Source organism: Copidosoma floridanum, unplaced genomic scaffold, assembly GCF_036245765.1.
Source record: "Copidosoma floridanum isolate Cflo_tuat_1 unplaced genomic scaffold, Cflo_Japanese_pri ptg000027l, whole genome shotgun sequence".
NCBI lineage: Eukaryota > Metazoa > Arthropoda > Insecta > Hymenoptera > Encyrtidae > Copidosoma > Copidosoma floridanum.
Window position 1 is genome coordinate 8,746,968 of NW_028321904.1, and position 16,747 is coordinate 8,763,714.

At 31.9% G+C, this 16,747-nt stretch overlaps 1 protein-coding gene across 1 annotated transcript in view; it reads right to left on the minus strand.

Annotated features, from left to right (window-relative positions):
- The window catches only part of Vps50 (vacuolar protein sorting 50), a 403,619-nt gene that overhangs the window by 63,560 nt on the left and 323,312 nt on the right, over nucleotides 1–16,747 (minus strand). The window contains exons 6-8 of the mRNA XM_089595740.1: nucleotides 11,904–12,133; nucleotides 11,663–11,822; nucleotides 11,477–11,598 (exon numbers count right to left, since the gene is read on the minus strand). Coding sequence (XP_089451866.1) covers nucleotides 11,477–11,598; nucleotides 11,663–11,822; nucleotides 11,904–12,133 — 512 coding nt within the window. The remainder of the gene's footprint in view (nucleotides 1–11,476; nucleotides 11,599–11,662; nucleotides 11,823–11,903; nucleotides 12,134–16,747) is intronic.

A 16,747-nucleotide genomic window follows, 5' to 3' on the forward strand; every position in this document is an offset into this window, starting at 1 on the left:
GTGTTCCATAGAAGCAAAATGGCAATTTGCACCCTTGGTAAAAAAATACATATTATTTACACAACTCAAGCACCATGATTAACAGGGTGCAAAGTGTGCCAAAAGCACTGCACAGGTGAAAAGAAGAATAACTTGATGTGCACAAGTGTCCCTCGAAGGCGATAAGAACTACTTCCCAACTGCAATCACTATAGTTATTCTGCAGTTATGAGTAAGTGATCAAGAAAATAATTTTTTTGCAATGTATGCTATTGGCTATCGAATTTATCTAACATTGTGACTCTGTGGAGACTGTAAATTAAATAGGCTTCATCAAAATTAAAGTCGTGTGCTGCATGCACATACATCTTTCCACAGAAAATCGAAAATTATAGTATGCTTTTGAAGATTAAATTAAAGGCATGGTTACGACTTTATCACTCCTGTAGTACAGCTCTCTTCCAATACTTCGAAAATAATTTCTTTCACTAGCTGCTGGACTGATAGGCACAGTTAGTCTTACACACACGTATAAACTGTTTGTCCTATAAACAGCGCCTTTCGAGAATTTCGAACGATTTAATTAACCCAGCGGTTTCAAAATCAAAAAGAACGAGAACTACACTGTTGATTTCGACTTCAGCAGGTGTACGGGAAAAAGTTGAGGCATCAATAGTGAGTCCTTGGTCCAAAAAGCCAATGCGGGTGCGTACATTACGCCTTCTTAGTCTTTTTTTCGATATTCGAAAGCATTTTTTTTTATTTGTAACGGTTTTTTTCGACTCTTGAATTCTTTTATTTTTATTTTAGCAGAAATTTTGTTTCTCCACTTATCGGAATTAACGTTGAACTTAGACGTATTTTCAGTACTAGGAAAGTGAGTCCTGTTGCATCTTGTAAACGAATGTAAGACTTAATTCGGTGATTGAGCTGCGTGTTAGAAGCAAGCATTTCAAGCAAATGTAAGACTTACTTCGGTGACTAAAGTGTGTGAGAAAAGCTCGAGCAACTCAGGCAGCCTAATTATCGTCATCATTTCGGAAACTCTCGGGTAGGATTAGGATCATCGTTGCGGTCAACTTTGTAAGATCTTGTGACTGCGTGCGCGCAAGCAGCGGCTAACCAACGATGATAGAAATATTTAAATTCAAGAGAAAATATATATGGTTAAAGCACTGCTAATGCGAACTTAAAAACTTGTAATTTGTATTATTTGTCAATTTAATTATTTTGGGCTTCAACAAATTTTTTTTATCATCACATAAGACACGACTTGGTCGTTGATTAAATTTATTCCCTCAATTAAAATATTTTTAGATTCAAAATTTGAATTGATAGAAAGATAATGTTAGCCCTAATAAATTAATTGAATACAAAGCAAAAAATAAGCAGGTTACGTATGACAAAGACCTTTACAAGGACATGAGATAAAGAGACGAAAAAAGTACGTTGTATACGTAAGATAGAAATTCAAGTCAAAGTCAGCTCGGCGTATAACACATTAACACCACTTCGTACGTATCGTTCGGTGAAAATTTAACAGCACAACGCCGAGCCAACGATTTAAAAGAAAAGTTTACTGTAAGTAAGAGCAAATAAGGCCTTTGGGCTGACAGCTGGTTTCTGACGAACAAACAAAATTCATTTATTTGTCGAACAAATCTATGAGATCCAACGTTTATGTAAAAGTTCAGACGTAACAGTGTAACTGCCACTTTGCCACACTTTGCATCTTAGTAATCACTCCACGGACAGAAAAGGTTTTTGCACCCCCAGGCTCAAAGTCTTTTCTGCCTCAAGGCTCAAAGTAAGTTACTGGGCACAAAGTATACCCACGGCCACAAAATTGCACTTTGCACCCTCAGTAAGAAGAACTTTATACGCGACTCAAGCAGCAACACACAAAAATCGCACCCTTCGGTCGCATATATTTGTGCTTTGTGTACTGGTGACGTAATGTACCAATACTTAGACATTTTGACGTGCTACACCATTCTTCGAACGGTAGGGTGCCTGCATTTTAAACTAAGAACTGGGGTACAGCCATGGTGAAAAATTAATACCTATCGCCTATCTCACAAAAGTTGAGAAGCCTTATTTTTTGGAAGGACCTTAAAAGTGTTTTCGTTATGCAGTTTCACTAGGACAAGTGACATTAGTATGTAAAATTGCCAAGCGCAAAAAATTTATACTTGCTGGTTATAAGCTCAATAGGAAGGGAATACTAAGTTTTTTGTTAAATTGTGGCATTAGCGGCAAAATTAAGAGTCCAAAAATTACTCTGCATTCAACTAATCATTTGGAAAACGGTATGGTACGTCAAAATGTGTAAGTATAAAATTTCTTTTTATTATTGACAATGAATGAGAAAATTATTAACTTCTACCAAACAACAAGAAATGCTCTGCAAAAGAAGAAAAAATTTTTTTAAAGTAAAAGAATAGTTAATATTTGAACAACCACAAGAAACATTAATTGTAAGATGTTAAAACTTTTTTTGTATTAAATGTTGCAATAATTTCTTTTTTTTTTAATTCGTGTTAAAATATACTCTGTTAAGTACGCATAGTTTTAATATGGTAAATTATAAAACGTTTGAGTTTTAACGAGTGGTTTATGTTGCAAAATTAAATTTCATAAGAAATCTGGGTTGAAAGTGAATAAAAACTTTTTTTTGTTTTATATCAAAGTTTTTTAGTATCCCTAACAAAGTGCATTATGAAATTTTCATCTAGCCATACTGTAAGGTTTAGGGCAGCCCAATTAATTTCGAATTGATAATTACTAGTGACGTCATTTTTAATGTTGAACAAAAGTCGTTGTAAGTAGTTAAAGATTTCTACAAGAGATACTTAATTTCTAATTTTATGGAATATTTATCAAAAAATGTAAAGGTTAATAATGTTGTAAAATTAAAGTTTAAAGTCGCGATTTTCGCACTTATTGTTGTATAACATCGTAAAAAATAGATTTAAATAATTTAATCAGCACTGATCAATAGATAATTAAATAACTAACAAATTGTCTTTGGCTATTTTACAATCCGATGCTTAAAAAAAAAAGTTGTGATCAAAACTCGAAGAAAAAATTTGATCGATTTTCACTATTTGTTCAACAACAAAAAAAGCCAACACAGGTACATCCCCAAAAGTATTTTTACATATATTCTGATCATAATACGAAGCGATTCTAACAATTTTTGTTGTAGTCGCAGAAAATTCCTTGTTGACCATTTTTTGAGGCTTCATCCAGTCACATATTTTGGAGCAAAAAACTGGTTGGCATAAAAAGCAACCAAATAAAGGATACATATCGGATCACTAAAAAATTTTCCGCCCAACACACTGGCATTTTTATTTTTGCTCTACCTTTTAGGGTTCACGAGACATTCACAACAGAACCGTCGACGGCTACTTTATCAAAGTTTGAGCTAACGTCCACTATTTTTATCATTTTTTCTGTAATCTAGAAGTTATCTTGCATGTAACATTTATTACTCCTCATAACGGATAATTTTTATGTTATATGCAATTCTTATAGGATAATATTAAAAAAAAAAAAAAAATAAAAAAAAATAGTTTCTCTGGTACATATAGAATATTTTATAGTTAACTGTATAAGCAGAAAATCACAAGTCACTTGTAAAATTTGGTTAATTCAGCTAATCTTGTTAAATAAAAAAATTTTACTCGACACTATGCCTAATGGATACAAAATTCTGTAAAACGCAAAAAAAATTAATTTATAAAAATTTTTTTTTTCACCATTAATAGTATTTTTGGACTAAAAAATATGTATTATTGCACGCGGCCTACTAGCAAAAGTTGACTGAAAACTAAAATCCCACTCAGGGTTCTACATGTGCGTATTGTTGTAACAAGTATACCACTGCCTCTTATTACTCCTCTTGCTGCTGTCTATATAGGTATGATATACCTCATGAACGAGATGAAAGAGTATGAAAGAGGTTCACAGCCACTCACATAAACTCTCTGTCTTCCTCACTTAGTCCAGCAGGCTGATCACGAAGACCCATTTTACTAATTGTTTTCTCAAAATTCTAAGTGCAACCAAATAAAGGTAAAATGCTGGATCGATAGGAAATTTCCCACCCAAAACGCTGAAATTTTTATTTTTGCTCTACCTTCTATGATTCACAAGATATTTACAATAAAACCTTGATGGCTATTTTATCAAAGTTTTAACAAACGTACCCTATTTTTACTATTTTCCTTGTAATTTAGAAGTTATCTTGCATACTACACTTAAAAAGTGATACTGTGTGACTATTTGTTTAAAAAGATTTTAGATTAGAGTATTACAGATCCAGGTACAAAACGCCTCAATCAAAGTAGTGCAAGTGGGAATAACATTTTGTTTTTATATTTAAAGAAAAATAAAAAAGTACTTAACCTCTTTAAAAAAACGAATTGAAAGTTGTGGGGCTAACATGTTCTGCAAGTGGGCCAAATTATAATACAACATATTTACATAAATGCTGCCTTATCGTATATAGTACATAAAAATAAAATTTTATAAAGTGCATTTGTCAATGTATTAGTACTCATTTTTACATTGCATTAAACATCCATAACGTTTAAGAATACAGATCTATTTAGAAAGTTTCAATTGTGCTAAATTAATTTTGTTTATTTCAATCTTACTTACAGTTTCAGTTTTGGTGTTTTAGAACGGATCGCACAATGAATTTCTTTATGAAAAGTGGTGACGTCACACACGAATTGTAGCTGTTTTACTCATATAAAAAATCAGAAACAAGTAACAGCAATGTTTGTATAGTTATTAATACAGGCTAAGAGTGTGTTTACATTAGCGGAACCAAGCCACAATCAATAGGTGGTAATACCAGTGCTTTTAACTCTGAAATTTACTGCAAGTAGTATTTTTAACATGCCAATAAAACTTTCCGTGGAAATGAATTATAATGAAATGTCAGCATAATTTCAGTATTGTTTATATATTAAGGATCCTTGCAATGTTTCTGTTGACATAAGTGTTCTGTTAAATATACGTCCGCCTTCTGCAAAACTCTGCCCACCAATTTTCCTATTACTTAATCATATCCTTAGATTAAAAAGAAGTTTGATAATTGTTTTAATAACTTGAAAATGAAATTAAATTAACAATTATTTAAAAATAATTCAATCATACTTTTCGACTAATGGCATTTTTCAAATTATTTATTCATTTTAAGTACGTTTTTGTACTGTCTTTTCTTCAAATGAGAGGGTGTCAGATGAAAAAATTTTTTTAGAGAGGCGAGGGGTCACGAAAAATGTGTCAGGGGGCGCACAGTGGGCAATCATGTTTTTTTTTTTGTTCAAAATCAAATATCTCCAGAATCGAAGTAGCCAGGGCGATAACTCTTTTTGGAGCTTATAGATAAGTGACCGTGGAATATAACAAAACTATTTAAAGGAGTGTTAAATCATTGGCTAACCTCCAAAATTTGATTAATTGCGTTTTTTTTCAACATAAAAAAAAACTAGTGTGAATCAAGCAAAATACATGCCATGGGGCATTCGAAGTTTTCATTATTATACCATGCCATGTACATTTTAGTAATATACTATTTTAAAACAATAAACTTGGTATGTCTGTTGAGGTTATGTTGATGAACTGAAAAAATGTAAGTAAACAGAAAAAAGTAACAGATGTTTTGATAAAGACTGTTGTGGGCTCTGCAATAATAATTGCGTGAGTTTTAAACACAATATTGAATTAACTGAAAAAATATAGGTATTGGCAACATTTTTGGGGTTAGAACAAGGTTCTTATAACATCATATCATATGACGATATTGACTGTTTAACGATATTGATTATAAATATGCATAATAAGTAAGTATAAGATTGATTTGCCAATACTTTTAAGCAATTACTCGGAGTAGGAATATTTTCGTTATTTGTATACAGCTCTCATTTATCGAAGAGATGATATCCTTGCTGCTATTAAATTCCATCATTTGAAGGCGCATTTGACGGATAAAGCGTTGAGTTTTATACAGGGCGTCGCTATGACTGAAAATCAATATAAACACCTCTGGGATACTTTAATTTTGCATTGCTTGGATAGTGGATGGATTTGATAATAATACGAAACGTAATTTGCAACGTTGCTTAGGCAATACTATGGCTGCTTTACTTCACAACAAGTAAGAGACTTTGTTTAGTCTGGGATAATCACCTCAGAATCCTTTGAAGTAAAGGCTTCAGTTCTGAAAATGTAAGAGGTTCATCTCATCAAACTGGGGTCAAGTCTTCCCTTCTTTACCCCGACTGTAAAAAGAGCTTCTTTACCAATTCTAAATGTGTTAAAGGTCTAATGACCCGGTATGCAATTTTCGATTTGATCTTCTTTAAATGTGCTATTCCATTCTTTAACTTAAATTCTTAGTAAGTGTTGTAAATTAAATTTTGTTGCTTTTCCTCCGTTTTAACAAGGTCGGGGAAATGTTGGATATTCGAGAGAAGAATGTTCTCATGAGGCTCTTGTAAGCCCGGCGTCGTAACGTGGTTTACTGACTACTGCGTTTTTTAATTTGATTTGAAAACTGATTTATTATGCCAAGGGCATCTCACTCGAATGGCAAGTACTGCGTGAGTAAGAAAGAGAGCAGTTATATGTGTAAATTTGTAATTGTATGCGTGCGTGTGTGTTTAAGTGTTCCAGACTGGTGTTTAGCGCTGAGCCACCAGTCCACGTATGTGTGCTTCTTTAGTAATACTGTTTAATACAGCCACTTATAGTTGGTCCTCTTTGTGGACTGGTATCTTCTAGTAGAAACGCATAAAGTTAACCCTCTTGTAGTTGGCCGTCCTTACGAAGTGGCGTTTTGTAGCAGAACTGCATACAGTTAATCCACTTTAGTAAAATTTTAAAACTTAGTAGAATTGCTTATAAAAAACCCACCCATTGGAAAGTCTCCATGCGATGGGATTCCACATATCAAACTTACAATTGTTAAGCTCACTTACAAAGTCTCAAATTAAACTTAAGATACAATATAACCGAGTTAGATAAAAGCATCGTGCTTGGTTTTTTATTGCTTGATAAGTGTTTATCGCATACTGTATATCTGCAACTAACTTACTCTTTCTCTCCTAGTCTCCTTCTACTAAGTATCCGACTACTATTATAAATATAGAGTCCACTCTTTATGACAAGCTTAAATCAGCCTAATTGATCAACTATGAGTTCATTAGCAGACAATCTGCTTAGCAACAAAGAGACGTAATCAACTTTACGTGTCTTTAAACTTAATGTATTGTATAACGTATAAAAAAAAAATTTTCGTATTGGAAGAAAAATAAGGAGTAATACAGAATAATGACTTCTTATGAATCATGTCAACTCACTGATCGTTTTTTTTGACGGCATTTTTAAAATTTATAAGAATCTCATTGTAGTCATGTACGTTTTCGCCAGATTTAGTAACAGGATGAACATTGAACTCTGACTTGAATTTTTTGAGAAAGACCTCTTAAATTTTATTAAGTTTTACAGCAATATTCAAGGGTCTGTTACATTTATTCACATATTTGTATAAAACAAATCAAAATTCAAAAAAAGTTTGATTGTTGATCAAGTAAAACTGATTAGATTTACAATTTCCGTTTGAATCAAGAAACTCTCATCATTGTATCTATTGAAAAAAAAATTTAAGGGACACCATACAGGTAATGCTCCTGTTAATGACTTTGTTGTTTCCAAAAAAATAAAACAAAAAAAATTTGAAAAAAAGGTGTTATCACGTAGTAAAAAATATTACAATGTTGCCTCATGATTTTTGGTAAGAGATGACATGACACCACAATTTAATGATGCAACCTCACTTTTGAAGTGCTAATTACAACAAAATCTCAGTGATTTAAACTTCAAAAGTTGCGTGGACTTCATAATCTAATAAGTTTACAGAAAAAAAAAAAAAAATTAGTTGATCCGTGCACATAAACATTTTTAAAAATATTTATGTAATTATAGCTCAGACCTTCCATCATTGATTTTTATGGGTCATACACTGGTCATAGTGTATTTTTCGAAGAAGATTTTCCAGTTTAACTCGGGGAATTCTCAGAAAACATACATATTTTTGATAATGCCACAGGTTAATTATGTCTCTGACTGTCAACAGTGTCATTTTCTCATTTCTAGAGCTATTGGTTTTATTTTGATGACTTCTACATTCGAATTACTAGCATATGATATTAAGGCTAATAATTGAAAAAATTTACTTTTGACGAGCTAGAATTCATTGTTGTATTGTCAGGAAAAAATAAAGTACATAAATAAATTTTCAATACTTTTTATACTAAGGCAATAAAGGTATTACGACTATCTCCTCTTTCAGTCAAAATAAATCTATAATACTTATCTTAGAACTATATATCCACTTGCATATCTCTGAATTTTTCGTGTCTGAGAACATTTAATTCTTCTAGCAGCTCTGCTGTTTGTTTACCATCCAAATTTGTTGTTTTATTATATTGTTGTTATAATGATTAAACATTTTATTTGAATTAAATATAGAGTTTTCAAGCTTGTTTTCTGAGCTCTTGCAAAGCTTGGTCTTTTTCTTTTTTTTTTTCGTATTAATTTCTCAGATGTCTTCAGAAATAAAATAGGATTAATAGTTATCATTATCATCATCATCGTCATCATCATCATTACCATTATGATCTAATACTATAGCATCGTGATAGTATGATAGTGTGGACCGTTGGTTCTTACATAATTTGAAACAGACTAATCTTCCATCCTTAGTAGAAAAAATATTAGGGACAATAAAAATTTTAGGCTTTCTTTTTTTGTTATAATCACTTTACCCGTTGTCAAAACAGGGTAAGGTGTTATTCCCGTCAAAGTAATTACATCATTTAACTCAACTGGAAGAGTTCCTGGTGTAGTTAGCTTATTTTTACCAAGTTCGTCGCAGCTCCATTATTAAACATGAATGTAATATACTAATTCTTACTCTTAGGGATACGTAATTCCATACTTGTCGTCTACTTCAAGTTCTTGACGTGGGCCGATGTAAATGGTTTTGATTTCTTTGCAGTATTTCTTATATGAGCAGTATTACTCGGCATTTGGTTATGATTGAAACGCTGGGAGCTGAGCTTCAGTAGTCTTATAGAAAAACCACGTAAAGTTGCATTTATGTGATCTGTAGAAATCTCCTACTTTTTGTGTGCGAAATATTACTCTTGGATAAACCTATTCAATTTTTAAGTAGATTTAGAAGGTGTTTTTTTCAATAACACAGTTATTACATCCATAGAATACAAAAAAATTTTCTTTTAATTTTTGAAAATTTTGAAGAACAATGAAAAAATTTTATAAGAAACTATTTATGTACTGTAAGAGTAACAAAATAATAATAAATAAATCAATATTTATCAATACACAGAAAAGTGACTCAGCTTAAATATAAAAATATCTAAGTTTTTGAAAAAGTCATTTAAATAAAGAACTAATTTTCTTAAACAAATAGTTTATCTATGAATTAAACCAAATGAATTAAGAAATAGTAAACGAATATTCACAGTTAAAATAAGTTACGAACTGTACCATAACAAAAAGTAATTGAAGTTTTCATTGTCCCATTAAGAGTAAGGGTTGGAGTTTGTGTGCAGGAGATAACAGATGGAGGGGACCTGCGCGGGGCAGTATACCAAAGGCGGCGGGCGAAAGGAAGTATTATGCAAAATCTAGTAATATGCATCCACTTCCATCACATTTTTCCTCAAGGTCAGAACTCGGAAATCGTTGATACACTTTTGCGTATGGCATGATTGTTAAAGTATAACTTACAAAATATGTGGACATGAAATAACTTTTAAACGCTAAGCCATTGCGCCTACAGTAAGAAAGTATTCAAATCACCTATGGTAGTGATAGGTTTTCACAACATGATCGAGGAATTTTTATTAATAAAAATTCGTAAAACAATGAATGTCCAAGAAACCTATTCACAATTTTTAAGAATTTAAAAAGAAAACATTTATTATATCAACTTGTGTTTCTGTCAAGAAATAACAAAAAAAACTATCAGTATGCGATGAAACACTGATTCAATAAGCAAGTCTTACATTTGTGTACGGAACAAATGCATTTATTTAACAAAATTTAAAACAAATTGCGAATAGAAGTTTCTCTAAAATTATATCTATAGGCTCCAGCTATTATTTTCCTTAAGATTCAATCAGACCAATATATACGTTAATAGTTTTCATGACATAAAAAAGAGGGGGCAGTATAGTCACTCGTCATTCGATAAGCTATTTTTATATTTAAAACAAAAAATGAAATTTATAATTTGGAGGGCTTGATAAGTTATTTTTTTTTGTAAATCTTAGAAAAAGAATTCTTTTGTTTTTACTAACAAGTTTTATTAGGTCATTTTAATTTCTGCCTTATATGACCAGTGTTAAAGTGCTTGAAATTATAATATTATTATTTTTTTGGTATTTAATGAAACACCAATAAAGCACATGTTAGTTCAGAATATATTTATCAACCATACTTTCAAGTTTTAATTAGTTCGGTTACAATAACCTACTATTACAAGCTACACAAAAAAACACAGCTTTAGGGAATGAAAAGTTGGAGTAGGAAACTGAGACTTATTTACTTTGCAGTAATTTACCATGTTTATTCTGCCATTTTCGTTGGTAATAACCCTGTCTTTTTTACCAATCTTTTTGATGATAATACATTTTGTTCTGAATTACTCACAATAATAACTGAAATTGCTACGCAAAGTTTTTGAATCAATCTTTTAAATGTTATTAAATTATAACCATTGAACATTTATTTGTCATGTATTAAAGGCATATAAATTTATCAAGCAACAAATATTTTAAGTCAAATTCTATGAGAATTTTTTTAACTCAATCAAAAATTTTTTTGAGTAAGACATGTCCGAAAAAATTTATTGTATTTTAGGCAACTGTTTAGTCGAAAATGACTAAAACGTACGGGCCGCCACGCGAGCAGCGGAGAAGAGTCTCGCAGTGCATCGAACGCGCAGAAAAAGATTCGTTTTCATGTTCATTTTTGTTTGTGTGTAGTCGGTATTGTTTCACACTATTTTCCTGTATCGTCCCGCTAATTGGTGGACGTCATCCGAGAGACGCAAGGTAAATAGAGGGGAGAGGGGTTGGCACCGAACGGCGGAGATGCGAAAAATTGAGAAGAGGCGATCATTCCGAGGCTATAGTTGGAAAAATCCGCCCCGAAACAGCCGGAGTTACATAGGAACTTTTCCTGATAAAAACAGTTTTAGAAAAAATCTGCATTCATCGGAAATCGAACCCACGAAAATTTTGAATTAATACAAATATTTACTATGGATGCTATAAGAACCTAAAGACATTTATAAAGATTATAAAATGAAAAAATTTTGTAATTAGACAAAAAGGTAACGTTTTTATCTGGGACAATAGAATGAACAATGATAAATAACAATACGTACCCTTCGACCATTGTGTGAGTAATTATATCAGCTACACCTTCCCATATGGTTTTATGAACTTCATCACTTATGACTATACAGTTTTGCATTTCTTTAAGTTTTTCTTGAAACTTTTTCATTTTCTGTTAATAAATATTAAAAAGTAGAGAAATGTAGGTAAAAATGCGGCAAAGTTTTGTTTTATACCTGAATTAATACATCGATATACGTATTATGCAGCGACATAACGTCTTTTAATTCCCAGTTAACTCTGCTCATTAAACTCAAAATTTTTTTTGCATCAAAAAATTTGGAAATTGACACCATATAGATAGGTTTCCGCAGTTGCACTGATAGTAATACCGTACTGTTGTAAAACATATTTAAGTACACTTTATCTTCATGTTCAGATATAACAGAATATAAATATGATTGAAAAGTCTCATACTGGTGTCTTAAAAAAATCAAAGATTCTGTTGACACAATTCTTTCAGCTAGCCCAAATAACAAGTTTGGATCATTTAAACCAGTTTTATTAGAAAATAATGGTGGGTTAGCTTGGTCAGTATTTAGAAAATTTTTTGTAATGGTACTGCACTTTAATAGTAGACTATCTTTGATACGTGAAACAGCTCGTTTGACATTTGTACTTATTACAATATTGTTATCCCAGATTTCCTGAAACAAAAATAGTTAATTTGAGATTAACAAAAAAAAGTTAATTTAATAGTTAATTGTAAGTCTTCTAAATAGGAATATGTACTTCATTATAATTAGAAAAAAATAATTAAGCAATTGTTTGGCGTTAAACAAACCACTTTTCAGGTAGCACTTCTCCATTTCTATCAAAGCTATGACTGAAAATCTATCGTATAATGTATCTGTGTGTATATCAACATATATTATAAAATTGTTCATGTGAAGTATTCCACACAAACCCCTTAAAATCCCCCACAGCCCCTCACAACCTTTCATAGACTCCACACCACCCCCCACAAAATAGGATAAAATTCCCTCTTTTTCTCCGTTATTTCAACTTAGCCTATTTTATGTCCAGAACCTCATACATACTTGAATATTTACTTTCAATAACATATATTCATATATTTTTGCACACCACCAAGGGCACAGATAGGTAGAATTCAAGCGTAGTAATTTTTAATAATTTATTTATTTATACAACCACAAGTAAGATTATCAATTAATTATTATTAGTTCTATTTCTATTTACATGTGAGTCTAAGATTTTTGGTGCGCCTAGCTTTCCTTTATTATTACTTGTGATAAAGTATATAAAAAATTTAAACTTTTATTTGGCTTTGTATAATAAAGTACTAATACATACATGAATTATTGAATTATACAAACCACAGAATGAAGAAGGCTCATTGTTATGAGCCAACCTACAAAACCAGTCAAGTAATTTAATAAATATTTATTGGGCTGTTACATGAATACACGTTCATAAGAAATTTTGTAGTTATTTGTATCATAAGAATAATATGACATTAAAATAATCTTCTTTTTTGGAGGTTAAAAAATTTAAAACGTGTATTGAAAGCCTGAAGCACAAGGTTTATTTGAGAACTTTTCACTTATCGCCATCGTATAGGAACAGTGCACTTTATACTATTACGGAAGGAATATAAAGATCTGGAAAGGTTATAAAAATGGATACATGCAAGCAGTTTCTTGTTATTGCACGTATTTCTTGCAAGAACTATCTTAAATATAAAAGTATGCTCATATATATGCTGACACACAAGCAAATTATATTTTTTTTTAATTCTTTTTTTTTTTAAGAGATTTATGATTTTATTAACTAAATGTCATTTAAAAATAATTTGTGTTTATCACTGATTAAATAGTGATGTCATTTTATCTATCACTTTTCCTTTGCGATAATTAGACAATGTTTTCACCCAAGAAGGAATCGATAAATTTTTTAAAGAGACATATCTTGCATGACGAAAAATGAATGTAGAATACAGGTCGTTGTCAACAGATTGAATTACGCAAATGTACGTCATTTCTATAATAACCTTTTTAAACAGTGTGATTTTTTTGTAGCTGTAAAACCAAAGGACTGAATGAGAAAGGCATTGCTGCAGAATACCTTCTAATTCTGCAAATAAATAATGTTAATGTTAACCTTGACAGTGCTAACGTTGGCCAAAATTATGACAGTGATCACAGCACTGTGTATTATGCTTTGCTCAGTAAGAATCTTGATATATGCACAGAAGAAAGAGAATGTAGTAAACACCTTAATCCACTGTCAAGCCTTCTGGAAAACCAAAGCAATTCAAGCAGTTCAGAATGGAGTATGACAAAAGACAGAAAAGTTACAAAAATTTTTTTAACAGGTCTGTTACAAATAAATAAAAAATGAAAAGGTTTTACTGGAATTACCCATGCTTTTTTAAAGAATTTGAAGTAATGCACACTGCAGTAAGAAGTGTGATCATCTAAACATGGTTTATTAGTAGAATTCAGAATTATTCTATGCTTTTGTAAACTAGACTTAAACTTCAACTTTTTAAACTTGAGTACACTGTTTGAAATAAGTCATCAGGCTTGCAGTAGTACCTTTTTGCAACTCTGAACACACTAGCTTTCATTTCAAAAGATGCAGTTTACTAGTCATCCAGAGATGAGATTCTCAGTATCATGATAAAATGTTTTTAAAACTACAAGCGAACTAGTGTTGTATTGGATTGCACTAAAATTTCAACTGTTAAACCAAAATGTTTATGGTATAGTTTGCGTTAATACTCACACTATAAAGGCAGGGACTGTAACTTTCTTAATTAGTATTGTTCTATCTGGTCCAATTATATATACATATACATATATATATATATATATATATATATATATATATATATATATTTTTGTTTATTTATTTAACTAACGGGTCAGTAACCCAATTACATAAGTTTACAAATTTGGTGTACGCATATGGCTGGGCATAAAACAAAGAAACACATCTAAATGATAAGTAACTATAACAAAATATTTGAAAAAATGTAAAACAAATATACAATTTAGCTTTTCACTAATGTATATAAAACAAATATAATTTAAATAAACAATAAACTTATCATAAACTAATATGATATAGTAGCAGGATTAAGTTTGAAGAAAAAGGGTAGAAATGTGAAGATGTTTAGTTTGTAGGGCTCTGTTGAGTTAAAATAAGAGTGCGAAGGTTTAATTGAAAATGCAGTATATTATCTGTATCAGATAAATATTAAAAAGTAGAGTTGAAAAGTCTTATTAAACGGGATATAGGCGAGAAGTATAAATAATTATTCGTGTGGGTTTGTTCAGTAATAGTTCGGGCATTTCTGAGGTTGTGGAGGATATTTCTAGGTTAAAAGAGAGCAGATAAATCAGGACAGTGTATGTGATTATGTGTAAGTTTGAATAAGAATAAGCAGTCATGGTATTTATGTACGAGTTCTGTGGGTTTTATGGAAAATTAGATCAGTAATTGCAAATAATTATAGTTAAAGTGTTGCATTGGATTGTTAGTTTTGTAAGAGGCCAGGCGAAGTGTTTGATAAACTACTTTATTAAGTAGAAAAGTGAGCTTGTGTATAGGGTGTCCAAATAATTGAGATATATGTAAGTTGAGGCAGAACCAACGACTTGAATAAATGTATTATGGATTCTGGTCTGGTAAAATCACGTGTACATTTTTGGATAAATCTTAGGGTTGTTAGTGATTTAGCAACTATTTTGTTAACATGACCGTTAAATATATATATATATATCAGGGTGATCAGCAAGTTCTTTAACAGCGAGATAGAGCGTGTTGTATAAATTACTCCGATTCTAACGCCATTTTTTGTGTATTTTTTAATGCAGTAGACATTAAACGACAAGTATTACGATTTAAGGGTTGTTTTTACCCCTTCGAACACTTTTTACTATGGCGCGAATAAACACGTGAAGCGGCGTTGCCACGTAGTGTAAGTCGGTAAGCAGAATATCTGCTATGCAATTTCATTCACCATCAATTGATGTATACATTTGTCGTAGCGTAGCACTACGTCTACTAGAGCTACTTTGTAGCTGTCGATACTGCTGTTTTGTGCATCTTAAAATCGCGAGGTTCCCTAATATTTTCGGTACGCAATGCAATCAGCCCCTACGGCATGAGTTTGTGAGCGCGTGTAAATGTGTTTATTTACTTTGGTCGCGTAATGTGTTCGATAGTGTGCCATCGACCCAGCTCTTTTTTTCCCACTAATAGGTACAGGTACGAGTATGCATGCACCAGCTCTCATAAACTAACATATGCTTGTAGTGTTTACATGGTGCAAGATACGCAACGCCGCGTGCTTATATGTATGCCTTGGTGCATATAACCTACATCTAGAGCGTTTGGTATTTGAGCTGTAACAGATAGGAACGTAAAAGCAGCTGACTAGATGCTGTTCTCGGTGGAACACAAAAAAAAAGGGTTTTCATCTTGCCATTGAAATACATCAGAACACCTGGTGCTCGTTGGGCACCAAGGCATGCAAGCTCACGGTGTCATAAAACTCGTGACACCAGTGCCATATTGGTAGTCACGTGTACAAATTTTTTTCAAAGGTGATTGCTATTCTGGCTGTACTGCTGGGTTTTGCCACGCGCACACATTAGATTTGTTTGTTTATGCGACCCGGAGTGCTCTGAGCGCTCTCAAAATATATAGCTTACTACCAATATAGATGTAAATTTCTATAGGTTAGCTATATATTTTGAGAGCACTTGGAGTGCCCTGGGTCGCATAAGCGAAGAAATCTATTAATTACTGAGAACTGGCGTGCACATACACACACACGTGCGCGTGCTTCTTTATATGCAACCTAAGTTAGCAGCTCAGACTGTACCTGTACATGATAGTGATTAAAAGCAGCGTGAGCTTATTCATGGTACCGAGGGTACGTGGTACACACGAACCCTGATACTTTATACTATCGATAATGCAACAACAGTAAGCTAGCCCCAGGGCAACAACATCTGAGATTTTGCTGCCAAAATGAGGCACAGCTGCCTATGGGATCCTAGTAGAAGATGGTTAAGAATGTGATGTGTGCCTTTACATATACAATTGTGTTAATTATTTAATGTATGTTTGTCAAGAGATGTAATATGTTTTCATATATTTAATTGGCATCATAAATTAAGTACACAACTAATGGTTTTTTTATAGTCATTTCGGATTTTCTAAATTTTTTTCTTTTTTTTCATCTTTTTTTTTCTTTTGAAGGAGTGGGGAGGGAAAAATCTTTATAA